The sequence below is a fragment of the Harpia harpyja genome, chromosome 3 (assembly GCF_026419915.1).
Source record: "Harpia harpyja isolate bHarHar1 chromosome 3, bHarHar1 primary haplotype, whole genome shotgun sequence".
Classification (NCBI taxonomy): domain Eukaryota; kingdom Metazoa; phylum Chordata; class Aves; order Accipitriformes; family Accipitridae; genus Harpia; species Harpia harpyja.
This window is the reverse complement of record NC_068942.1, coordinates 37,439,818-37,467,800: the sequence shown is the minus strand read 5'-3', so window position 1 is coordinate 37,467,800 and position 27,983 is coordinate 37,439,818. Positions and strand designations below refer to the sequence as shown.

The 27,983-nt window shown below is 44.7% G+C and overlaps 1 protein-coding gene across 5 annotated transcripts in view; it reads right to left on the bottom strand.

The window, feature by feature from the left end:
• TSPAN18 (tetraspanin 18) overlaps positions 1-27,983 on the bottom strand; it is a 132,886-nt gene that overhangs the window by 15,538 nt on the left and 89,365 nt on the right. For all 5 annotated transcript variants that reach the window (XM_052781934.1, XM_052781930.1, XM_052781932.1 and 2 more), the window contains 3 exons: positions 12,060-12,149; positions 5,651-5,742; positions 4,699-4,893 (listed from right to left, as the gene is read on the bottom strand). In XM_052781934.1, the coding sequence (XP_052637894.1) occupies positions 4,699-4,893; positions 5,651-5,713 (258 nt within the window). In that variant the 5' untranslated portion in view covers positions 5,714-5,742; positions 12,060-12,149. The remainder of the gene's footprint in view (positions 1-4,698; positions 4,894-5,650; positions 5,743-12,059; positions 12,150-27,983) is intronic.

Below are 27,983 nucleotides of genomic sequence, written 5' to 3'. Positions count from 1 at the left end.
TCATCCTGCTGCCCTTGCAACCTTCTGCTGCTTCGGTCTACAAGCCCGGCCTTCAGTCCTACTAAAGGCTTCTTGTTTCTGTGATGTTACCAAGCCTGAGCGATTTACCGTGCCTTCACCACCCACCCCACAGAAGTAAATCAGATGCACTTAAGAGGTCTCATCCCCAGAGAGGCTGATGCCTTGCTGTGAGGGTGCTGTCCCTGGGACCTCATCTACCCAGAGCACTCGGGTACTATGGAGCATTTCCCACCCTGGATGAGCACCGGGATTCCTGCGGGCTCCCACCTCAGATCCTTCTGCCCGGAGGTGGCACAGAGAACTGGTACACAGCTAGAGGTAAAACTCAAGTAGAGGGGAAAAGAGTGTTGAAGGGAACAAATCTCCCAGGGCAGGAAAGCACTGACTGACATTGAAGAACTCAGGACTCAACCTGTCTTTGGGACCGATTCTCAGTTACATTGATGCCTCATGCTAGTCTGATGCTGCTTCAGTCCATAACAAATAGTAAAAGGAACAGGGAGTGATGTGCCCTGTAACATCCTTAAAACAACAAATTTTGGTGCTGAGGAACAACTATGGGAACAGAGCAGAAAGTGGCTAGGCTCACACCCTCTCCTGAAATGGCATTTATTTCCATTCTTGGAGACAAAATAGCGGGCTTGAGGAACCACAGTCTGAACTAGATGGACATTTTTTATGTTCTTATAGCCACAAAGAGAAATCACCATTTGAGCGTGAGCCCTTCTAAAATTCAAGGATCCCAGGAATTAGCCCACAGACTCAAAGATGATTTTACAAAACTGAGTCAACATTTAGAAATGAACTCAGATTTTGGCACCATGTGAGAAAAACAGGAGTGAACGGAGAACTCTGTAAGACCACATCACACGGAGGGTAATAAACATGTGGTACATGTTACCAGTGAAGGTGGTTGAAGCAACAAGTAGAAATAAACACAAGAGAAGTTTGGATGGGTTTTTCGTGTGAGAAGGTTATTGAAAGTCTTTCTGAAACAGAAGGCAGGCAGATGGGGCCAGAAGTACTATTGTGATCCCCAAAGCAATGGTTTATAAACAGTGTCTGAAACGCTGTGCACCATGCATTTCGGTAATGGAGAGAGAATTCGAGCTACCTGCTTGGAATGGGCAAAATGTTTTGTTGTCAGTTATCAGAGCTATAAGCAATTCTTCCCCATGGGAAAAGTGCACGCACCACCCTGTCCCATTTCTCTTCCTGCTTCTGCAGTGGAAACAAAAGAAAAGGAGCCTGGGCTCAAATGACAGAACAAGAAGAGTCAGATGAGCAGGGACTTCAGTTGCTAACAGAATGCTGTTGCTCGATTTTGCTGAACTAGTTAACTCTATAATTTATTCTTACTGCTGGAGTTTTCTGCGTGGCTTCTTTTTTTGCTGCTCAGAGATTGTTTTAATTTCACCACAGGAGGGCAAAGAACAAGTGATGAGAATGAACGATGCTTTGCAAATTCACATCATCATCCATCAAGGGATCTCAGCATAGTCACTAAGAGGTCTAAGGTGGTGATCAAGTGATTAATCCCATCACCCTGCTAATTGCATTTCATTTACTGATTACTGGGAGACACATGTTCACCCAAGCTCCACCACAGGTCTGTGCAGAAGTAGAAGGAAGCAGCCATTCCCAGATTATCTCTGATAAGCTTCATTATCATTCCCAAACTGATTTACACTTACATTGTGCAGTCTGCATTACAGATTTTTAACAGTCACTGTAGAAAAAACACGAGCAGCCATTAGGACTGATGAGAAAAAGAAGATGGATCATCAGTGTTTCAGAACTTGCTCTCATTCTGCATTTTAAGGAGAGTCAAAATCTGCTTATTATGTTTTGCTTCCCCAAATTAAATTGATTACTGATAGCTGAGAGCACTAAGCAGCCAACAGGTTAATGCATGGGGCACAGCAGCCTCACATTCAAATTCATGCTTGAGACCCAACACTTGAACACGGGTACCCCCCACATCCAAGGTGAACATCCTGAGGAGTGGGGTCTCGCATGTTGGTCAAAAATCCTGCCTCAGCTCCTGGTGATGGTTACAGGTTTATCAGATGTTTCCACAAATCAATGCTTTGCTTTTCTTTTATCACAACTCATTTACTGTTCCAGTTTCAGCAATGCTGTTCCAAAAAGAGCAGCAACTGCCTTTAACCTGAAGGACGCACATTTTCACGCTGAAAAGTTTCAGGGGCTACTGCATCCATTTTACAACAGTGCAAAAAAAGGACGTCCGCACTCAAAACTAAGCCAAAGGAAGCTAACGTGGACTATTCTCGTTGCAAAGCTGAATTCAGTCCCGTGGTGCAACGTTGTATGCTCATCAGCACTTTGGATTCTGATTTTCATGGTGTTCTTTTGCAGTCAGAGAGTCTTTAGGACAATCCAGAAGTTATTCAGTGTCTCATTTGCAGGCCAATGTTTGTTGCTTTTTGTGAGCCAAACGCTGGGAAATCTAGAAACAGTTCACAGCCTTGTGCTTAATGCAACATGTTAGGTTCCACAGTGGTGATTTTTTACCAAAAGACAAGCAGCTTAATGAAAAATAAAAATCCTTGCAAACACAGAAGCCAGAACCTAGGCAACATGCGTTTGTGCATCTGTCTTGTCCCTTCTATCTTCTGTTTACATTTGGACTAAAAGCTTCAGATATACATTATGCATCACTGTGAAATCTCACTCAAGCTGCTCTCCGGCTCATCAATTCTTTAACAATTTGTAAGTGGACTTGATCTAGCAACTTCTCCCTAAGTACCACCCCCTGAAGCCTAACACTCTCCATTTTGCAAGGTGTTCCCAGTCTCTTTGGCACATGCTCATGAATGGTTTGCCTTTTCAGTGCCTAAAACTTACTCCCATCAGATTTCTGGTTTCACAGGTGTTTTATGTATTTTAACATCGGCTGGTGTGGCCCCCCAAAAAGCAGAAATAGCAACATATCTCTTCTCACTTGATACCAGCACAGATCCTTGTCCAAGTGCTTCACTGCTGTTGGACATGGGATGGCAGGTTGTTTAACAGAGTTGACTTTGATACCAGAAGCCCTGGAAGACCTGAGCAAAGTGGAAGACTAATTCCTCATCCAGTAATTACTTTTAGAGTTTCTCCTAGTCTAGGGCATTACTTCCAGCCCATGTATTTCTCACATTCCAAGTATAAAATAAAATAAAATAATAATAAATGTAAATAAATAAAGCAGCAGGGCTCAGAACTATCTCTAGAGTTAGAAAAGCAATAACCACAAAATTGAGTGCACTGGAGCATTAACTAAAACACCAGGAGGAACATTCAAACAGCGATGTAACTCTGTGATGTTAAATTAGGAAAGAGCATGGCCCAGAGCTTCCTTCCTCCAGCCAGGTCCCCAATCTGTATGCAGCTCTCCCATTCACTTACAATCAATACTTCTCATCAAACATAACTTTTAGTTTCTTAATCTGACAGGGACAGGCTTTGAAGTAACCTCAGGCTCATTGGGCCTGATCCTTTGCATTTTATTAGGTTCCTCTGGGCAGATCTCCACGACTTCACAGGTGATACATTTGGTTCTCTGATTTACTTCTGAGGTGAGTCACTAGAAATCAAACCCACAAAGGCTTCCAGAAAACGGGCTTTCATTTGCAGATTATGAATACAAGGGGTGGGGGAGCCAAGGGCCAGAGAGAATTTATCTCAGATAAGCCACACTCATCTCTAGAAAATGGTTTTGCCTTCAAGAAAGAGAACTTTCCTGTTCTGTTTAAAGTTAGACAAGCCTCTTTTGCACCATGAAGCAGCTGTGCAAGATACAATCGTAACAAAACACCGTAAGATCAAGATTTAAAAAAAAAAAAAAAAGACAAACCAAAAAAACAAACCCAAAGCCCCAACAGACCCAGAGGGAGAAACAAAAGGTCACTTTTGACAAAAATGAAAAATACAACTAATGATCTTTTTGTCTTTTAATACATAACTGGTAATGCCTTTCAGTAAGAGATAATGGCTGGAAAGCCCGCAGTATCAGAACTCATGGCGTCGGTCAAAAGTGATTTATTTTAGAGGCTAGCTCTTTGTAAATACTACTTGATGACCACACGGTCCGAAATTTAACCCTGTCATTCAGGGGAAAATTTGCCCAAAGATATCAAATCTGGTTCATTTTAGGAGCAGAGTAGCCTGCGTAAGGGAGCGACCAGCTATTGAGGGCTGCAATGATAGGCCAGCATGCTGTTCTGAGCTGGCCATTTCTGCTGACGTGAGGGCTCCGTTACACAGATGCTTTGCTCTACATGTTCCCTCTGCTTTGTTGTAAACCACTGAGGAGTGAATCCGCAAGTGGAGCAGTGGGGTTTGGGTGGCCGAGAGAGGACCATTTTTGGTCACTTTATAAAAGTAAAAAAAAACCCAAACAACCAAATAGGACCATTTTGAAACAAAGCTTAACAAGGTCAAAATACACTCCCAGACTCCATATCCACTTGGGCTCAAATCTGGTATAGGGAGCAAGTAAACTGTCTGTATTTCTAGCTATGCGTAAAAGTACCCTAAGCCTATTTATTGTCTAAGGGAATAATGGCTACACTAACAGACACCCATTCATGCACTTACCACAGCATCATCCACCCAGTCACCCCCATTCTTGGGAAGCATCAAAAGGCCAACAGAAAATGCAGGGACACTTACAAAAAGCAGCAGGCATTTGTTCTCACGGATGGCACCGCAGCAGCCGAGGAAACCCAGCAGAAAGAGCATTGCTCCCATAGCCAGCATGATGTATGCTCCCGTAAAGAGCAGAGGGTTGGCAGCCACTATCTCTCGAAAACCTGTGGGATCCACAATGACCCAGATCCCGACTCCCAGCAGGCACGCTCCTCCCAGCTGTCACGGCACAAGGAGAGGAGAGAGAGGGAGATAGGTCAACATAAAACAAATGCCGCAGAAAAACTGGATTCATTGCTATCTTTCGATCAAAGGTGTTCGCTTGGAGAATTTGTGTTTCTCCACGGCATATATTCTCCGCGGAGCAGGCGACTGCTGACACGCTACTCTTTGTATCTCTTGCAGCAAAACCACCTTTCTTCCTTGACATGTCACTCTACCAACTGTTTACTCCTTCCCTAATGCTGAAAGACTGCGTCTCGAGCTGCTGCCACGTCAGTCGAGGTCAGCCCAGTAAAGAGGCACACGTGAACCATCCCCGCCACAGAGGCCAGGGTGGCTGGGTGCTCCCACCCTTCCCATCAAAGACGAGAGCAACAGCATCACCGAGAATGACTCTACGTGTGGTAGGAAAATGACTGTGTTTCCTAGCGAAAACCTCAGCAGGGCACCCAAGACTAGAAAGCAGTTTCTTCTGCTATTCAAGGATAGACCACATACGCCACTAGTTAGAGCTTTCCCTCTGGTCTCCCTTGCCAAGGACAAGAATAACTCAGGCAGCAGTGACCACTGTGCTGGCTTGCTGAATGTCTGAGCGTCTTTGGATGCTGCAAAACCCTCAGCGATTGCTAGTGCAAAGCTGAGGGGATATTCTGTACCGTGGCAACTTTACCAAATTACAGCCTACCCTGCTGGGGAGCAGCAGGCTGCTGGAAACAGGAGGATTCAGGAGAGAAAGTGGATTCTAAATACTTACAAATATAAAGAAATTGAAAAGAAACATCAGGTACTTCATGCAGCTCAGACAGTCTCCCTCCATGATCTTCAGGCTCCTTGATCCAATTCTTCCTGCAAAACACCAGCATTTCCTTAGCACGCTCATTTTTTTTATTGCAGTGACACAATCCTACCTCCATTTCTATTTTCTCCAAGATCCCATGGAGTTCATTACACAGAAGAGCTCATTTCTTACCTGAAAAAGGCAACATAGCACAGGCTACTAAGAGATAATGATTGCTGCTAAGTCCCTTTGCATTCTGCCAGGTCTAAAAGCAAATGCAGATGTGAAGAGGAAGGCTGCAGGAGAGGAAAGGTCTAGCTTTCCTTGCAGAATGAGATGCTGGGGGAAAAAAATATCCCTCTGCACTTGAAGATTGTTTTTTTTCCCAGCCCCTAAAGTCTGTCAAGCCTAAGAAGTACTGAATGTACGCACGTACTTCATGCCAAAAAAGGTCGTATCAACACAGGAGCCAAAATAAGCTGCGCCCATTTGAAAGACTCACAAGTAAGCATTTGGGAGAGTTAGCTCCATACAAGCTTCCTCAACAGAATGAATGCCACAAACACGGACAACATTTTCAGGGAAACTTGTAGACATTTGGAGGAGCTGGGCTGGGAATGACTGCAGCGTGTGGACATGGGGAGGCTGTCCCCACAGTTACTCAGCCTGGGGCACGACACCTGCTTGCCACGCAGTGTGAGATGTTACTGTGCCAGGGAAGTCCTGGAGCTCTACACCCCATCCTGCACAGGTCTTTTGCAGGCAGAGCCCATGGATCAACGTTGATAAGCTTTTAAGACCAGGAAAAAATGCTAAGGAATCTTAACCAGTTTTGAAACTCCGTGTCTGAATTAGACAACAAACTGCTTAGGAGTCTACTTCTATTGGAAGAGCAGCTATAAATCCTGACCAGGTGAGGCTACATTGGAAGAAAGTTTCTGCTTGCTGTTTAATGATGTGACTGTGTCTCCCAATATGCAATTATATCACCAAGTACCCTAGAGGGACAGACAAACAGATACATAAAATAGTAAAACTTTCACTGAAACAGAAGCTAATGCAGCTATGGCACCCTGCACAGATGGATACATACATATGCAAACACAGAGGCACTAGTTTGCTTAGCTCCCTAGAGAAGCCTTCCTGAAGCCCACATGCTTCTTAACCCATCTCTTTCCCTTTCTCCACTGTGAATGCCATTCCCTAAATAGACCCGCATCCAATGATATGCTATGTTAGCAAAGTACATTCAATTCACTTAAAAGAAAAAACAGAAACTATCCAAGGTTTTCACCAGGCCAGAAATAAAACTCTTTGTTTCACTCCTTCATTGTTTTTGTTAATCCAAAAAACTCGGGAGTGCTGCAGAGCCTCGCGGGGTGCTTCCCTCTGTGACCATGTGTCCTGGTTTCAGCTAGGATAGAGTTAACTGTCTTCCTAGTAGCTGGTACAGTGCTATGTTTTGAGTTCAGAGCGAAGAATGTTGATAACACTGATGTTTTCAGTTGTTGCTCAGTAGTGTTTAGACTAATGTCAAGGATTTTTCAGCTTCTCATGCCCAGCCAGTGAGAAAGCTGGAGGGGCACAAGAAGTTGGCACAGGACACAGCCAGGGCACCTGACCCAAACTGGCCAACAGGGTATTCCATACCATGTGACGTCCCATCCAGTATAGGAACGGGGAAGTGGGGGCAGGGATTCACCGCTCGGGGACTGGCTGGGTGTCTGTCGGCGGGTGGTGAGCAATTGCACTGCGCATCATTTGTACATTCCAATCCTTTCATTATTGCTGTTGTCATTGTATTAGTGTTATCATTATCATTATTAGTTTCTTCTTTTCTGTTCTATTAAACCGTTCTTATCTCAACCCACGGGTTTTGCTTCTTTTCCCGATTTTCTCCCCCATCCCACTGGGTGGGGGGGAGTGAGTGAGCGGCTGCGTGTTTAGTTGCTGGCTGGGGTTAAACCACGACACCATGGGAACTGCTCTGCTTTAGCCAAAGAGCTGAGAGAACCCATGGCGGGCAGAGCTCCCAGCAAGGGGCTGCCTGAGGTAAGAGCCAGATTTTTATTATGCAGTGTGTGTTTGCTGCACTTCTTTGACTTGGTTTAAAAATCGAATCAGTTCCTTCCTAGTGGCAAAACAGGCAGAGACACAAATGGTGCGACGCAGAAGCTCGTGCGGACGTGCAGCCGCTCTCCCTCTGCATCTTCACGTACCTGGGGCAGGACAGCAGCGTGCATTGCTGGTGGGGTACTGCCCAGGGAATCCCCTTTGCTAGAGGAATCCTGAGAAGATCCACAAAGCCCGTCTTACAGTCCACCTCGCTTCTGGAGAAACACGAACCTGAATCTGAACCTGAGACCAAGGGCAGTATTTTTCTTTACAAAGTTTATTTTCTTATACATCTGATACACCCAGATCTGGCCCAGAGAGACTCAAAGCCAAGACCACGACTGCAGGAGATGGAGTGGGGCACAGAGCTCTGACATGGGCCTGGAGGAGATGCCCACGGCTTCCTGATGGTGTTTAAAGCCACGTCTGCAAATCTCAGAGAGAAAGGAGACCTTGAAGTCCAGAAAGGTAAGGAGCTGGGGAGGGAATTCTTCAGTTCCATGGGAAAGGTGGACCTTCAGCTCCACTAACCCAGGAGCTTGAACACTATAGTAGGGAGGGATATGAAAATACAGACAAATCGATAGGATACTGGAACTTCAAGAGCGCCACAATTAGTGGCACCCAGGCGTTCCCATCACCACACAAAAAAGTTATGCTCCAATGAAACAAAGGATGGCCAAATCTCAGTATATTAGCCAAAGTCTGAAAGTTATCTGAGCAACTTCTAAGTCCTGATGCCTTGAGCACTCACCCACATGATCCATATCATAGTAGCCTTAGCCAAAAAAAGAAATAAAAAGCAAACCAGTTTAGCCGTATTGTGCCACTTCACATCATTCACGCTCATCTCACTGCAGAGGCACCCACATGAAAAAACATTGCCTGTGGTCCAAGAAGCAGCAGCTCCTGAGTCTAACGCTGTCTTGCTGCCTTGTAGAGTTGATAAATCACATTCCTGCCTTACTTGACTTTCCATGTCTGGGTCTGCTTCCTCTGCAATCAGTCTGCTCTGATTTACACGAGCTGAGTACAGGCCTCCTTTTCTTTCCAAAGACAAACCTAAGCTACGATCCCTTGCATTGCTCCTGCCCATGCATCCACTCAGTATGTCAAAATATTTTCTAGGCATGAGCAGGGAAGGGAGACTCTGAATCCGCTGAGCAATCGGGTCCTGAAAACTTCACTGGCAGGGCCACGCAGTCAGAGTAACCCGGGAGCAGCACGAACACATGCACACTCAGCTTCGACAAACGAGGACTCCCTTGTTTGCCTGGGCACGAAATTGTCCCCAGTGGTGGTGCTGGGCTCAGATTTGTAATTTCTAAACCCACCACGCTTCACACAGCGAAGCAACGACTAAGTGCAACCCTACTAATTGTGCTGTGCTTCAAGCCAGGAACACACCCAGTGGGGTTTACAAATCCCAAAGTCCTTCAACTCAGGATGTGCAAGTGGAAGTCAGTAGCAACAGTGCAAGGTTTGGGCTGGCAAAGCCAAGAACAGAGCACGTCAGAGCTTCCGCATCAAAAGAGCTCAATGCAAACTTCCAAAAAAATGCCAACCCGCTGATCTGATCTGAGAAACAGGAGCTCTGAACAACTGTTTCAGTGCTGGAACTTAGAGCCTGGAGAGACCCACACATACCAGCGTAACACACCCTTTCCAGTTTCTGCTGGGTACCCAGATTCCCAAACAGCACACACAAGGTCACCATTTGGATCCTGTGATTGCACTGATTAAAACAGGGCAAATCAAGCACAAGCATGATCTGACCTCTTACGTAGCACTTAAAACTGTTTCATGTCAGAGCTCAAGCACTCCAGCATATATGAAACATATTACTGTCTAGTTCATATATGCAGTAGTGCTCTAGACTTTGCAGAGTACATAACTAATGCTATTTACAAACAATGCAAGCAAAATGCAAATAATGTTACTTACAAATAACGTAATTATGAAACCATTTGTGCCAACTGCTGCCTTACTAATTAGCTGAAAGTACCTGAAGTCCCTGATGACAGGCTGCGTGGAGAAAATAATTGACATGAAAGGACAATCCTGACCCACAGAGCTGCTTTTTCCTTCCACTTCTCTTTTTAAGCCGTACACACCAAAGGCAAATCTTGTAAGTTACTCCAACTACACGCTGATGCAAGTGCAATAAAAACCGAACGCATATGTCTTAATCTACCTTTTAAAAATATCTTCTCTCCCCTCCTCCAGGCCCCAAATCTGTGACAGATTAAGTTCTCCTCTGCAGGAGACATTTAATGCTAAGCAAACATTAACAGTCAGAACTGCAGAAGACAGCGGCTGACAGATGCTTTCCCTGGCTTGTCCCATCTCAGACCTGTGAGACATATGAGATGCATTTGTTTTTGTCTAAAATGTAGCTATAAATGTTCAGCTTTTTCTTAGGCAGATTATTCTACATTTCTCCACCCCTAATATGAATTTTATCTTGCAAAGTGATGGGGAGGCTAAAAATCCCCAGCAGTGTAGCCAGGAAACATACCCCAGCTGCTGTAATCAGTTAGGAATAAAGTCTAGTTTTTCAAGGCAATGCATTTTTTTGTTCTCCAGCCACCATTTATTTCCTTCCCTCTGACATTTGCTTTTGCACGCCTTGCAGCTACCTTGAACTTCACATATCTAAAGGCAGCTGCTCAACCACACCCCCAAAAACTGCTTCCAAGTTTCTCTTTGCTACCACTGACATTTCCTTCTACCCCCATAGCCCTTTCATGCTGGATTGAAAACCACGGTTTCGCTTCAATTGCTCCTTTACCTTTGCCTTGGAGATGGAATCACCAAAAAATTTAGGTCAGACAGAACCTCTGGATGTCATTGAGTACAAACACCCACTGCCTCCAACCTGGGCCAATTCCAAAGTTTGATCTGACTTCGAAGTTAGAGAAGGTTGCTCAGGATCACATTAGTTAAGTTTTTAATATCTCCAAGGACTGAGATTCCCCAGTCTCCCTGGGCACCTCTTCCAGTGTTTGGCCACCCTCCTCGTGAAAAGATTTTTCAAAACAGCTGTCCAAGGTGTGCCCAAGTTACCTTGTGTTAAAAGGAACAAGAGCATCGCTTGGATGTGCCAGTCTATCAGAACTCTCGGGAGCACCTTATCTTCACCAGTCTCAGTCCTTGCACCTTCCATATCACACCACTCCGACCCTTTACTGCAAACAAGTGTGCGAACCATCTTCCTTGCCTACCGTTCCAACCATGTAATCCCCATCCCTAACATACCTCTGCAGACTATTCATATTTCACTACATAAAATTCAAACATTGTGCACTTGCCTGATGGCTCATCACAGTCTCCCCATCTCGAATAATTGAAAGAAATCACAGAATAACCAAGATTGGAAGAGATGTCTAGAGGTCACCTTGTCCAACTCTCATGCAAACCACTTTTTCAGTCCCTTCTCTTCTATCACATTGTCCATGTATCTTTTCACATAAACATCTTTGCCATCAACGTGCGTGAAGACCTTGTCCACCGAACTGATCCATTGCTTCCTTTAAAACCTAAGAACCGGTTCTGCAGTACCTCCTACAAAATATTAGCCAACAGCTTGAGGACCAAATGGTGCTAACTCACACCTACTTTCATATTCATGCACAATGCAACCAAGTAAAAGCAGAAGACATATTTGAAGCTGTCCAGAACCACTGCCAGACAGCCTTTAAAGGAATTGGCAAACGTGGACCAGATTCTCTTCCAAGTCAATGCATCAATTTCTAGAGGCTGTCCCAGCTGAGATGTCACTAGAAATGTCCCTGAAGCTCTAAGCTGGGTCACCACAGCCTGGCATTTCTCCATTACATCCCCTCCCCAGCAACATGGCAGCAGGTAAGGAAACTTGGCTCAGCATGCTCGCCTTCCTTCATGGAGTACCCCTTTCCCAAGAGGATTTCTGTGTTCACTCTCTGCAAGCAGTATCCAACTCCCTTAAATCAAAGCGGAGGGATCTGCTAAGAGAACATATCTAACAGGTGGTGCCTTCCAGAAAACCCTCTTAGAGTATTATTTCCACACAGTCTGCTCCTCTAGGTAGAACAGAGATAGGGGCAGTTTATAATTAGGAGACCGAAGGGGGACGACTTGTTGCAGTACACCTCGCAGGTGATATGAGGGCAGATGAGCTGTGTATTTCTTACCCCCCTTCTGCACACAATAACTACACCTAACCAGCCTTGACAGAGATACAGAGAAAACATCTGGCATGTGGGAAGAAAGAGCTGTAAACAAGGCTCACCTTCTCAAATCTTGGGACTTGAAGCACGGTGTCTATTCTAGTCTTTAATTGTCTGTGTCCCCCATATATCTCTTTCCAGTCAAGCTTGTCCTATAAGAGAAAAATATGCAATTACTGCCAAAGTCAATAAAATGCAATCATGTTAAATACACAATTTATTAAAACACACCATCCTGATGAATATGCTCAGTCTAATTGCCACCTTAATTTAGTGTACATTAGCACTAATGAAGAGCTTTTAATACCCAGCGAGGGATCCAGTTCCTCAGAATCTCTTTAACAACCTTTGGGGTGTTTTAAATGCCCACAGACCACATGTAAATCTATAGTCCCATTACACATGCACCTCATACCACAACAGGACTAGATTAATATCAGCTGCACCTTCAATATTTTATAGGAGGTTTAGACAAACTTTAATCTGCTGTGACTTTCCAGCCCATTTACCGGGAAAATGGAAAAGGCAGAGGAAGGGAGATGGAAGGCATCTTTGGGAAGCGCAGCCCAGCCATTAGGAGCAACAGCCTGAAACACTGGGCGCTGTCCTTCATTCTTCCAGCCAGCTCTCACGCCAGGTTGAGCAAACTATCTCCTCTCCCTCCGCCTCGCTGTCACTGCCTGGGAAGCAGCAACAGAGAGGAACGGCGGAGCCATGGCACTGCCTGCCCATAGGCATTAGATAAACCGGTGCAGGCAGATGGACCCGGGTGCAGACCACCACTGCCCATGAGCTAATGGCTACAATTTTCTCCATAAATGTCGATTTCTGCCTGTGCAATGCTAATGACAGTCTTGGGCTAGGCAAAGGTGAGGTGAGACTACAGACGAACGTGCAAAGCGTGCTTGTTTGACTCTTGCTTTCTCAGTGCCCCCTCTCCCAGGTTGGTTTTTTTCCACCCATCCGACACGGCAGGGTCTGTGGGGAAGCGGCAGCCTTTAACTATTCAAACAGTGCCCTGTGCCATAAGGGTGCAATATTCACATAGGGTTGCTTGACACTCACTCACTCGTCCTTTGCAAATCGTTTTGGAGTACTCACAGCTCTGCTGAAGCTACCGCTTCCCTATGAGGGATCAGATAAGTCACCTGGGTCTGTCCCTGCTCTGTCACTGCCAGCATTTCATTGTGATTTCTGGAGGGGGTGCATTTAACATCTGTTTCCCACAAACATTTGTGAATGTGCCTTTGAAAATTGCCTCCCATTAAGAGTTCTGTGAGTAAAAGTCTATCATTTGTTGTTGGCAGGAAGCGAACAAAGAGTTTCAAGGTGGCTGAAACTATTATAATATAAAACATATAATGAATATTCATAGACTTTTTGTTTTGCATTAATCCCTCACGTTTAATGTCCTTCCTCTGTCACCGTGGACCTACATCTCTGAATGATAAGCAAGGACGGCTTCCCTTTTGAAATCTGGGGGGTACAAACATCTATAACCAATCGATCCATCTCCGCTGCACAGTTCCGAAGGCATCTGCCGAGCAGCGGCTGAACTGCCCCACTTTACGATGCTGTGTAAGAAGGCTGCCCCGGATCAGCGCAGCTTTACCACCCGTGTGGAAGTTCAGAGGATGCTATGTGACCAGCTGGCAGGTGGCCGCAGAAGGCGCAGGGACCACCGGAGAGGAGCTCGGAGAGTCTACAGCTGGGACAAGAGCCAGCGTCACTGCCCCATAGTAGAGAGACCCTTTCCAACAGAGCCCAGTGCGCACCCTTACTTTTTTATCTTTTTCTTTTGTCTATGGGGACGCTTCACCCTGCGTTTCGCACATGCAATTGAGAGACAACTTCTGGAGTTGGCCTGTCCTGTGATGCCACTATCCTGGGATAGCTGTTGCCCGGAGAAGACGGCTCTAACTTTAAAGCAGAGATGAGTGTGCTATATAAACCTATCATTAGGAAAGTAACCAGAATGATACGATTCCTGCTCCTACTGCGTGCACATATAATTACATCCCCACGAGCCCTCAAAGGTCTGTGTGGGAGAGGAATTTTATTTTTTTTATTCCTCTTAAGTCACAACATTTTAAAGAAATTACAGCACCACAGAGAGAAAGAGCTTAAATGCTTCAGTAGGTACCAGCAGGTGCTGCGTCAGAAGGGATGAAAGAGCGCGTTTGGTGCCAAACAACAGCAATACTCCATCTTACTCCACGGCCCTAAAGGGGAGGAAGTCCCTGCCAAACAGACTCTCTTTGGTTAATAGCTACGATTTTGTCATTAGGGAGAATTGCAGAAAGTGCAAAACCACCATGCCTAATTGTGACTCGAGCGAGCTGATGCCTTTAATTACAGTCGCTGGGGAAACAGTGGAAGCCGGAGCGAGGGCCGTGGCCAAGCCTCCTTCCTCCGGGCTGCGCTGCCTCGGCAGCCGCGTTTGGACGTCGTCCTGCCTCCTCGCTCATCTCACAGCCGCCGCACCGAGTCTTGCCGAGCACTGGCTTCTCTTCGCTTTTGCTGCTTTTGGAGTGGCTCTTGGTCAGGAGCGAGCTTTGACGAAGGAAAAGCGGCTGAACTTCATGACGCCCGCTGGTCTCGTGCAGCAAGACAGACAGATGGAGAGCCAGAGCAAAGAGGAAGGGGGCAAAAAGGGGCCAATATACTCAACAGGTAGCAAGTGAAACAAGAAATGAATGGAGGGCACAAGATGGAGAAGCAAGGACTGTTTGGGGGAGAAATCCAGTCTCCTGCACGTTAACTAGTGCTGGAAGGCCACCAGGTGAACGGCTTACAGGTGTCCTGCTTCACAAGTGCCTCTAGCTCCTTCCAGTCCCCTTTGCTCGCCACATTTGCAGGATCTAGAGAAACCCAAACACACGCCAGCCCATACATTCAGCCAAAGGAGAAGCTGAAGAAGACAGAAGTCATGTCCTGCTGGATCTCTGCAACGGGTCAGTGCTTTTATGAAGGGCGAGGAGAAACATCTTTGTGGAAGCAGGATCAGAATAATATCATTCCCTTGCAATGGCTTCAGAAAAAAGGAAAACATTTGCTGCTCCTGAACTGGAGCTTGGCACAAGCTGTCAGCCCCATGCGTTATCCTGTAACTATTGCTCCTACGTAAAGAACTAATTGCATTGGAATTTCATAGTGCTTGCATAGCGGAGTCATTGCTGTGACATGACTACATTACTGCATGTAAATCCAATTAGATTCCAAAGTGCACTGTGTAACTATAATCGGCCCCTGTGGAGCAGCGATGAGGGGACCTGCACAAGGCCATGCAACTAGATACTAAATTACAGTCAATCTACCTCCTCTTTAGTTGCATTAAAATGCTAATGTCACTGTAATATGGGCCCATTTACCAGCGATGACTGCCTTGCCTTGCAACACTGGAGCGAATGAGGTCGTTACACTGCCTGAGAGCATTTAATTCCTCAGTACAGTCGAGTGAGCAAAGCCCTTAGGGGCATCTTGTACCTTAAAACAATAACCCGATTGGCTTTTATAACACTAAAATCATATGAGGCTTGGGATGGTGTTCAAATGAATCTGAGCTGCTGCTAAAACTATCCTAAGTTTCCTACCCAAGCAGAGCGTTCAGGACAACTGGGCCACATGCCACCCCGACTCTTGCCTGTCTGCTTTTAACGAAGACGCATTTCTGCCACAAAAAGACTGTGCGTAAGAGCACATCGGTCACACACAGGGGGAAAAAGAGGGCTGGACTGAATCTCTTAAAGCTTCACATAAATAATACCAGCTTTGCAACAAAACCAATACAACAACACTTACCGTCTATGTTTTATATTTGCAACTTTGCACAATGTGTGCACAGAATACGTGAAATCATATGGAGGTAAAATCTCCCACCCATACACAGACATTCAAAATTGAAATTCAGATGTCCCTGAGCAGAACCTATTCTCCTAAATGTTGTAACGTTTGGAAAAGTGCTACGGTACGTGTTTGAAGTGCCAATATAGCATCAGGCCACAAACCACTCCATTTCAACTAGTACAAATGCGCACACAGCGCTGTTGGAAACACGAACAGCTCACTTTGGCCCCTTCCCAAGCAAAGTTCAATAGGTAATCATGTCTGGCTCTTTCATACAGCTTTTCACACACAGCCATCAGCCATCTCAGGAAAGAAGATACTGCATACAGAACCAACGCATCTGATAGACTGCAACTCTTTTAAGTTCTGTTCCTTAAAAAAAAGTCCTCAGATAGCTCACAGGTGTATTTCCCCTTGTATTAACCACAGTACAATGAAACCGTATGGGTATTGATTGTCTGTCTTTCTAAACAGATGACCCAAAGATTATATACACTCATAATATAACACTATTAATTCTGTTTAGCAATTAAGAAAACCAAGGCTAAAGGGGAAATGGATGTTTTAGATCTCCTGACCCTCAGTGCAGCCCTCTGTTTACCAGTCTGTGCTGAGACCAGTCCCAAAGCCATGAAAAAGTTGATTACTTCTGGCTGACAAGTTACACTCTTTGACAGGCATCTCTGTCCCAGAGAGAAGCCTATTTAGAATACCAACAGGGAGGCAGCTAACTTTGGCCTCCTATGTCTGAAAATACTTCCCTTCAGGGTGGAATAGATGTCACCCTCTCGAGTGGATCATGGAGTTGCATCATAAGCCAAGTGACGTTACCCACTGCCATGTCAGATACTGTCGAGTGTTGAAACACTCCATATGCTTGCGCAGCATTCCAGACGCTTAGGGCGTTTAACATGAAGTGTAAATGCCTAACACTTTTTCCCTTAGCCTGACACATCTCACCTTTATAACAACTAACTCCTCTGTGCTCTTTTCCATTCTCTTTTGCTACAGCCTTGCTTTGTTTGCAGCAAATGCCTCAGGAGTTTGTGGCATTCATGATTGTTTTGAAAGAGGCAGGAACACATCTCAGAAATGCTGGGCAGTTGCTGTGGCAACCTTATCCTCCTCAGACCACGATTTCCAATATTTTAAGAAGTTTCCTGATACTTTGCAGGCTTCAGGGAAACAATGCAGAGGAGGAAAGTGATTGATTTTAAAGTAAGGAAGCAATCAAAATGGATTACTATGAGCCGCAGGGCCTTGTCCTATCAAAAAGATGATGATGATCGCTCCTTCGCAAGAAAAAGTAGCCCCAGACAGGCAGGGGCACGGGCAAGGGCCCGTGGGCAAGGGAATTTGAAACCCCTGCTTTTATCATCTGTTTTAATGCAGAAGGGAACTGCAGATCAGTAGGTTAACTTCTTTTTTTTTGTTGCTGTTCTCGGTGCTTTTTCATAAGGAGGAGGTGGGGAAAAAGAAACCCACTCTTTAACACCATTTAATTGGGGGACTAATAATCTTAATTGCTTTTAAGAAATCCCAAACAGAACTTTGAATGCATTAACTATTTTACAAAATGAAAAATAAACTCTCTTTGATCAAGGTAACTGCCTACACAGATGCAAAACCAAAACAGTCAGTTTAGTCAGGTTTAATCAGTTTAGAAAAGCAAAGATTAGGAAAAACACCCTGTAAGAAAAGCAGATCTTAAATGAGGGATCTCAATAATACTAAATAAACCAGAAAATAGTATTGCTAGAAATCTGAGAAGTGGCATTATTTACCTGATTCTGGTCATCTTTTAAATGTAATTAACAAGAAGAATAATGCATCCTGAAGTGCCATGGATTCTAAACACAATAGGAAATTCTCTATCCCACAGAGCTCACAATTCAGAGTGATTTATTTACCTAGAAAACAAATACATTTCACAAGCTATAGGTGTGGTATGTCCAGGAAAACGTGAATGCAACAGAGGCCATGAGAAACGGCCTAGGGAAGAGAGGCAGACATGAAGTCCAAGTTACCCTGCTTACAGCCAAACTGGTACATATGCCGAATATTCCATGTGCAAACCTAAACTGAGTTTCACTGTAATCAGCACCTTTAACTTACTTTAAGACTTAAAAGTTCAGCTAATGTTGTGCGAAAGGTAAATGTGACTGATCTCAACCACACCTGTCCCGATTAAGGTATGAACACCAACCATCCAACGTCTTTTGCTACAGATATTTCTGATTTCTGATTAAGAAAGAGTAAGAAGGAGAAGGAGCAGAGAGAGAACCATGGCTACAGCCCGCAATACAGCTTCAGATGTTCTGCAAGAAAATAAACGAGAGTTAATAAATCCCATAATCTTGGCATACATGTTTCTAAATGTTCTCTCTTCCTTCAAAAGATGTATAATCTAAGTGCTCCAGCAACGATCAGGTTCCAGGCAGACAAAAGACCCTCAGCACAATTCATACGTAGATGACAGGAGTAGAGGGACTAAGTGAGATACGAGCCAAGACTCACAAGCTGGCTCCCAGCTGCTTTTGCTTTCCCAATGGATAACAGATACTGCATCAAGACACACAATGTCATACTAGCGAATTTGCTGCTTTCTTAACACCTCGTTTTTCTCTCCATCTGAACTTATTTTGAAAGCACACAGTTCACTGTTCCCCTTCTCCTTTCTCTTTTGTCCTTACTCAGGGCAAAGGAAACATGAAAGACAGCATGGCTGGTTATTGTTAATGCATCTGAAAGTGCAGACATTAAAAAGGGGGTTATTCTGGAACGTGCCACAGTTTTCCTTGCTATTCGCACAGGCAGCTAATGATCACCCTAATAGCTTCTCTCTGAAGTCGTAATAAGCTTACAAATGAACCCATTCAGCACATATTAAAAAGCAAGGGATGCTCCTTTGATTATAGCCTTTATGGAAATCTCCGAGTATTTGTTTTGTTGCCGCACAGTCGCAATTAGGACATGCTGCTGCTGGGAGCCGACTCAGCTGCCGGAGCAGTGGGATTTGGGGATACCTCCCAGCGCCATGGCAACACATCCACCTCTCCCAGCATCGGTCACCGGGAGCCCAGCCGCCGTCGAGGCCAGGCGAGCATGCTTCAGCCCTTCAAGGAATTAAGCGGTCCTGCTCTGAGCACGGCGTGGGCTCACGCAGCCTCCAGGCACCTCTCGGGGTTGGAGGCATCCATTTTCCCACTGCAGGAAAACGACGCATTAACGGTACGTACATTGGAGAGTCTTGAGGAGGCCGTAGCTTTACTCTTCTGAGGGGAGAATATTGGGAAACTTGTTTCCTTCGCCACCTGTAACATATCCTGTACAATAACCTCATCCTTCCACAGGTGGGGAGGGGGAACCAAGTAACCCTATGGAAATCTCCTTACCACTTAACTGCTCAGAGGTTGATCCCACTTAGGGATTAGCCTGACAGACTTAAAACCTCTTCAGAGGAGAAAGGAAAAAAAAAACAACAAACCAACAGAATTTTTAAGGACATAAAAACCTAGCAAAATCTAGTCTTCATTAAAGTTTGAATCTGGGTCAAATATTTCATGTTAGCAAAAAGTTAAAAGAGCATACCTTTTTTTCCCTTAACATCATGAACAATATATACGCTTTCCCAAAATATCCTTGTTGCCTAAGCACAGTGCAGCTACAGCGGTCTTAAGTGGAGAGACGTGGGAGCAATTCGTTTTGGCATACAAAGACAGCAGCTTACGTGCTGTTGACATGGATGCACAGGCTTTCAGATAGCCTCCGTGGGGTGACTTTTACCCACAAAAAGTATAACATCTCCTCTTCGAAAGCTAGCACTCTAAACAAACCGCTCCTGCTTTGCCTAAAAGACAAGACCTTTGTATGGAACAGATATTTTCTATATCTCCAGGAGACTGGCTGGGGTTAAAGCAGGTCAAACCATGTAATACAGATAGCTTTGTGTCGATACTACCCATGGTGCCTATTAGGAAGGCCATAATTATGAGAAACCATTTCTCAGCAAGGTTATTTAATACAGTGCCAAAGTCTCCCCAGGCAGGCTTTGTTTCAAGGTTTGTGAGCCGGGGGGGGGGGGGGGGGGGGGGATTGTATCTCTTGTTGTGAAGTGGTTCAGGGCCAGCATGTTTTTAGCTCTATTGTAATCTAAATCACACATAACGGCAGCAGTGGAAACTTCACTACCAGCATCACTTGCAAGCAGACTGGGAATAGCCTGGGGCAAAACCTGAAGCACCATCAATCATACATATATGTAAGAATTGGCATGCACTGACAGAGTATCATAAGAACTTTTTCAAAATTAAAACAGCAAATTTAACCATGGAAACACTCCTGGTGCTAGTGAATTTTCTTTTACTCATCAGTCTTCACTGATATTATACCTGCTAGAAGTCAGGAGTTAGAAACTGATGACATAAAACTTCTCCTAATTCAACTCAGGGGAGCTGAATAATTCCAAATGTACCAGTGAATGACAAATGCATGATCCGAAATACCAACCGTAAGGCAGCTCGCATGGCCTTAAAATGGTACAAAAAACAATTTGGAGCTGGGCTGCTGAATGTCTTGCTCTTCACACACAAAAGAAGCAAGAACACAATCGGACCCGATCTGGCAATTCCTATTCTTACAAAGTCTAGGCAACCTTTTTAGAGAGGACAACAAACAACATATTGATAAAACCAGATCTCCTGCGAGGGACAGGACTCCACAGGCTAACCTCCACGTCAGTCAGGACCGGGCTGAATTGTGACTGCAAAATCACGCCAGTTTTCAGTGGCTCAAGTTCACTATACCCCCCACCTTTGCTATGTCTCTTTTCTTGATCAGCATGAAATTTGAAAGCAACGTTGCCTTTCAGCTAAAAAAAAACCTACATTTTTTTTGAAGTATCAAAACCAAGTTTGCAGCGCAAATAGCCAAAGCAGCCCAGGTTTAGGCTGAGACACATAAGGAACAACAGGATGTTAAAGCCATTCCCAGCATGGAGAGACAGTCCCTTTGGGGCATTCTCCCAGTTAGGCTGCAGAGTTGCTCTGAGCTCTCCATCAAAGACAAGAAAAGTTGTCTTGAGTGACACAGCATTTAACAGCCTCTTCTCCCATCACTGCTGTAAACATGGGGAGAAGAATCTTTCTGAACATATTGTGGAATCTAGCTGTGCAAAGACATTTGACGAGAAATTATATGGCAAATTTCAAAATAAGCTTTGTGGTCACCATCCTGCATGGCTGATGATACACAAAGCACCTTGCATCAGAACATTAACACCACTTAGGCCTTAGATTGCTTTCCACATTACAGTCTGAAAGCCCTTTATGAAGCTCAGTGTCCTTTATAAAGCTGACGTGGCTTTGCTCCTGGATACCCAGCAAGTGTCCTGGGCAGCTTCTGTGGTCCCCTGTCTAGTTCTCACACCACACTTTATAGCTCCGGTTCTGCTAACATCTCTCACAGAAAGTCACAGACTCTGGCAAGTCATTTCAAGTTGGTGCTCCCTCCCTCCACCCCGGTATTTAATATAATTAACAACAACACTTATCTGCCACCCATGGAGTCTGAGTGACTTAATTCAGTGTCCTATAAGACTGCCAGGCTGCCTGTACTGAAAGCAGTAAAGTGCCCAGAAAGACAGTATTCAAAATACAGTCATTTTTAGATCAAAACAAGCATTTTGAGTGAATGCTAGCATTACTTAAAAACGTTCAGGTACAAAACCCCAGATGGGGTCCTTCATATGAACCGCGCAGCTCTGAGCTCATGACAACCGGACAGAAAAAGATCAGATGGCTTATACTCCACCTTTGCCACGTTCCCCACAAGGGTGTGCTCAAAACTGCGAACTATCCATCTAGAGCTGATGTCTCCAAAACCACTCTCCTGCACCCCTCACACAGACACTCCCTCCAAGTTTCCTCTGTGGGTTCACACTGTCACCTCTTCACTAGGAGAATCCCAAGTCAGCGATCTATTGATAGGAAGAGAGACACAGCAAAGAATTTCATCTTGAAAGCAGACGTTGCCAGTGCCCCAGGGCTCCCAGACAACACGGAGGTTGCATGACAGGCGTTTATGCGTTGGAGGGAAAGGGCATTGTCGTTAGGAGCTGAGAGCTATTGCCAACCCAACATATTTTGAAACTTCGCTTTCTGTTTGGAGCCACTGTCGTCTTACTCTTGCACCAGCTCTGTTCCCAGCAGCTAGACTGTGGCTAAGGAAAGGTCCAGCACAGGATTTTCAGAGGTGAAGGGCAAAAGCAACCTGGTGATTGCCAGAAGACCTGAAAACACACCTTGCCCTCACTTATGGCTTCAATCTTCCCTTTAGCCTCAGTGCACACTGGAGGGACATACAAGCTTCTCAGTGACATCAAGGGACACGGCTGTTGGTTGCTCCACATAACCCTTGTGGGTACACAGGGCCATATGTACACCAGATGTCATGGACCTGTTACACTTCATCCCACGCCAGCAGCAAGGGTGAGCACCACAGCAGCCCACACACCACCCTGCCCGCTGTTCCCATTGAGAACAGTGAGAACTAGCTCTTCCAGGAGGTCAGCAGAGGCACAAGAGTCTTCAGGGCATTTGGGATCAAGGATCAGTATCCTGGCTGCTAATGAATTCTGGGGGGGTGGATGTAGGAATGCTTTTAGAAAATGCAGGGTTTACAGCAGCTCCCTCAGAAGTAGCTCAGGAACAGAAGTTTTCCAGTCAGCCCAGACTTGATCAGGAGTTTGAGGCAGGCACTTCCAATTAGCTGATATACAAAATGGAAAAGCTGCAGCGCAAAACTTCCCTCAATAAGGGACCGCCTATTTGCAGCCCTTGGAGAACAGGTTTGTTCTTGCATCTTTTGGATGAGGTGTATTAATCTGGACACAGGGTGCACTCGTGTAAATTGGCCTTGCAATATTTCTGTTTCTATTTATTGACACCAGCCTCCTTCTGCTCAGGGCCCCTGTTTAGCCTCCATCCTTTCAAGCTGTGCACCCAGGTGCCCTAGAGGTGAGTACAGCTTGACTCTGATGAGATGGAAGACAAGGCACAGGAGATGCACAGAGAAATAAGAGAGAGAGGTGGGACATGTGCTTAGGGATCTGTTGTTTCGATACGCTGCGCTCCTTTTCTGAGCCTGCACGCTCCCTATGGGCCAAGCAGAAAGCAGGTGACGATGCTGGCCCACCCTGTAAAACCCTGCAGAACAGCTTTGATTCGGTTTGTCCTTTGCCGGTTTTGCCATTTAAATGCTGCTACTCCGTGGAGCTGGGCACATCTAATCAAGAGAGCCAAGTCTCCCTCTTCCAGCCCCTTCAGCCCCAGAAAGGTGAGCGCACCGAGACGGGCAGGCTTCCCCCGGAGTTTGGTGAAACGAGCACAGGCTCACCTTGCCCTCACTGACCGAACCACCGCTACCCCCAAGAAGGGGCTTGCTGGTATTTCTCTTCCTCACCAATTCCACTGCTTCAAATTTTGATTGAGAGGCTGTATTTTTATCTTTTATTTCCTAACTTCCCCTCTCTTCTGCAACTCACTGTCTTGACACTGTTATCTGCACCATATATCGTATACCGTATTCATCTTTTTTGTCATCTGATTTTTGCATACGAGTTGTCATTTAGCAAATCTGATTTTGCTCAGAAGCATCCAATCTGTGAGTCAAAGAGAATAAATGAAAGAATAAAAGTGAACACCAAGGAAGGCTCCATTTAAGCACTTTACATATCCTGTATGAAATACCAGCTCCTGAAATTCATTTTTTTGGTGAGATGACATCTTCTCATATAATACATTATCTTTCCATTATCCCAGGGCAAAACAGCTCAGGTTTCTCAGCTAATACTTATCTGCTGCTTTCCCTGCTATCCTGGGAAGATTACAAATGAATTAGGTGACTCCAAAGCATTTTGGGGTAATAGCCAGGATATCCTTCTGGTAAAGAAGGTACGTCAGAGGTGACCAGATAACTACAGAATCTATCAGTACCGACCGGGGGGATTCATTTCTGTAAATCCACGTAATACTACTAAGCCTATACCAAACACCCAGAATAACTACTTTCTCGCTACTTAAATCTTTACTATTGGCTCAGTGATTCTGAAATTAGTCCCTTCAGTGGGACTATTGTTTGGTCTAGAGATTAAAAAAAAAGAAATCCATCTTAGGACAGAATATTTTTTTAGTGTCAGATCTCATTCGGCCATTTAACAGGAAAAAATGAGTACTACATTGGTGGATATGGTATCAGCAATTAACCTACAAAACAACCTGATTTTAATTAAGGCATCGATGTGCAAGGGTTTGGCTGAAGATTTTGATTGTCTACTTCAAGAAATATGATACATTTATATGAGTCATAAGCAAGATAGGGAAGAATTTACTTCACACATCTTCTGTTTATTGTAAGGGCAGAAAATGCAGGATTTAGTTCATGAAGGCAGCTTTAAGTTACCACCTGTGGTTATTACCTTAGCTTTGCTTGGAGACCTCCATTTTACAGCCTAGCTGTAGCAGCTTATAAAAACAACAGAATTCGCCTGGGGCAAAGGGTGCTTAACCTTGGTGGGTTTGACAATATCTTCGCTCAGACTGCGTTTCATTTTCCCAACCACACAACTAGACCATGGCCTCATCAGAGAGGCAGCTTCTGCTCCAAGCGAGGCCACATTTTTCTAGCTGAAATAAAATGGTATGTCACGACTATGTTCCCTTTACAGCATCAGTTTCTTTCCTACTGTACCTGAAGGCTTAGCAAGCAATTTAATAGAAACTTTATAATGTGGGGGCTTTCCCCTTTTTAAAAATGATGTATCTATCCTTTTTGTTAACAGATCTAAATGTAGATACACCGGAAAAATTTGTTCTTTCCCATAAACTGGAGTAAGCTGTATTGCAGCAGGGGATTTTGCCACTTTCACTATGCAGGTAAGAGCTAAATTAGCAATGCTGCATAGCATAGAACAAGGTTTCTTAGCATCTGTCCACTTCAAACAATGTCCAGCAAGAGCTCTCAAACCAATACAGCTTACTCCAAATCCCAGAACAAAATACCATCAAAAGACTTTTTGTACCACCAGTTTAAATAATGGCGCTTTAAGCTTTACACGGCCATTAAAAAATACCCGTGAACAAAAACAAACAAAACAAAAAAAAAAGAAAAGGGAAAAAAGTCCACGTAGATCTGACCTGTGAAAGCATTACTTTGCATATTAAATCAAGAAAGTAGTATTAATTACAAAGCTGGACAGGTTCTGTGACCACCACAAAATAAACCAGGCACTTGTTATGACACAATTGGAAAAACAGATAGAAACACCAAGAGAATAAACTAACAAATGGCTAAATCAAAATCTACCAACCTTCCTCCAGCTCATCCTCCAGGTAAACCCAAGCAGAGACCAACTTCCCACCCAGCCCTAGAAGTCGAGTTCTTCATCCCATCCCCAGAGCCCCGTCGCCAGCCTGCTGCTCCGCACACGTGAATTTCAGACACCTCAGCCAGCAACGGGCTGTTAGGCAGTTTCTGCAAACGAGACCTGAGCCAAGCGCAGATGTTCTTAGGCTTGGCATTGCTTCAGGAAAAAGGAGAAAGCCACCACAGCTGGAAAGCTGGGGTAACGCTGCTCCCGTGGCTCCAGCCAACAAGCACTCAGGAGCTACAGACTGTAAGTCATAAGGTTGCAATGAAGCAGTATTCAAAGGGACCCTGCACTGTACTTGCATAGTAATACAAGATGATCAGATGAACAGGCAGCCCCATAACTATGTAGCAGATCATCTGGGGGGGGGGGGGGGGGGGAAAAAATGCACTTTTTGCGCAATACACCATCCGAGAGCATCACGTACGTCCGTGGCAAAAGAAATGGACCACAAGGAAGCACACCCTGCCCCGAGGAGTGTGTGACAGCGCCTAAGGCAAGCTCAGGGCTCTCAGGGAGGGTTACAAGTTTCCAAGTCAGTCCTGAAAAGACACTTTTCACAAGGACACTGACCTGCTGGGCAGAGGTTAGTGGCGGGGATGTGCTATCATACACAACAGCAGGATAGTGAGACAACCTGTAAATTTTGCAGCCTCAATTCTTCAGTGACGTTGGTTTTTGAAATACAGCAGATGATAGCTAACGAGCGCAAGCAAGAGGAAGGTCTTTTTTGTCTTTACAGCTTCAAACAATAGCACAGCGATAGGAACTTTACAGACCTCGGATATTACGTGACCTATGAAAGAGCTCAGGCCCCGAGCTCTTTATCACAAGGTCTCTGTTCAAAACAAAGCCAAGTCCTTCCAGCTCCTCTTAAGTGACTCTACTAGTATTCATTAAAAGGACAGTAAAAGGGACAGCAAATGGTTTGCTAATAAAGTCTGATTCTGAGGTGCACTATGAATAGAGGAGAGGTACCATAATTACATTAGTAAAGGTAACTGAGGTCCCTGCCACATTGTTGTTTGCTCTTTAATTTAAGCAAAAATAGTGTAAGAAGGCCATAAGGGGGGGGGAGGAGGGGAGAAAAAGAAAAAAAAGGCAGGAGAAACTGTTCTGCTTTTGCATAAGTCTGACTGCATGATTATAGGATGTTGGAGACGTCTAAGAGGGAGCTACTGAATATTTAACCTTAGAAATGAAAGCTTGGATGTCTCTTGTCCTGTTAACATCCACACGTATCTTCCATTAACACTAATTAGGGCTAACAGGGTGTTCACATAAGTATCTCCATAATTAATGTTAATAGTAGTTACAGGCAAACGTTGATAGAAGATGAAATGCCAAGTTTCTTCTCCAGGGTTAAACACTCAGCAGCCTGTCTGTCTCATTTCCATTTCCTCCTGTAACGGCTCTCTAATCAATAGCACATATCCCAGACAGTCTTACACACCAAGTCTTGCAACAAGAGACACACGGAGCCGTAAGTAACAGCACATGCTGTTATTTATACAAAATAGAAACCCAGACACACAATACCTGACAGATATTAGGCTGCTTCACTTCTGTATGCTCGCTGCTGTACAGATACCACAACAACATATCAACAGCGCAGACTGACACATCCCTTTTTCTTTCAAGATACCCAGGCTTCATAGAGGAACATTGTTTCTATCATATATTAAGATAAGTAATTTTCAATTAACAAACCAAAAAGCAAACAAGATTATAGCAACAACCTCAATTACCCTTATTAATGCCATTATGCCACCCTTAGTTGAGAGACTATATTACATTCCCAAATCAGACATTGTTAACAAACCATTAAATTTGTAAATGAGAACAGCAAAATTATCTGCCACAATCAGAACAGTAATAATAACGCACCTTCTATTGTGCTTCTGGCTCAAGCCCTGAGTTCTGCAGCAGTAGTTCATTTAAAAGCATTAACAGACTACTTCCAGCCAGGGGTCATTTGCTAGCACAAAGTCTCGCTCTCTGCTCTCTTATCCCATCATAAGTGGAGAATTTCCATCAAACTTGTGTAATTCTGGAGCTGAGTAGATTTATAAACTGCCTTTAGTTGGGAAAGTATTTATAAAGCCTCAGGGAACCAGAGGAGTACTCTGCTGTTTCCCTCATGAGTTGCAGATATTATTTGTAGAAACCTTATGATGCTGAAGCCTTTGCCAGGGACTTCGCAAAGGGGCAAAAAGCATCAGAAGAGGAGTGACGGGGAGAGCCCGTGCAGGCAGCCAGACTGGGACGAAGGAGCAGGACAAAGTCCCGCTGGTGCTGGCCGTTGGAGCCAGACGAGGAGCTGCGCTCGTGGAAAATCTGACTCACGCATCTAAACCCTCCCTGCACCCTAGTCCTAGCTGTCGCTGGTCCTCATACACTTTGGGGCAGCTCCAGTCACAAAACACACGCAAGCGTGAGTCCCACTGAAATTAACAGATGCTTTCTCTAAAGGATGAGAAAAAAAAAATCAATTTGTATATTTATCAACTCACCTACACTGGCCCCGTGTTACATTAAAGAAGAGATGTCTCCCAGGACTCATCACAAATCAGAACTGGACGTGTTTTGGCTTTGCTATGTGAAAACAAACTTTTTTTACTCGCTTTGTTTTCTGCCTTGGGGAATTAGTGACTCAGTCAGGATGCTGAAGGCTCAGTGGGATTTATTTTTCATCATGTTGAGGGTGGGGTTT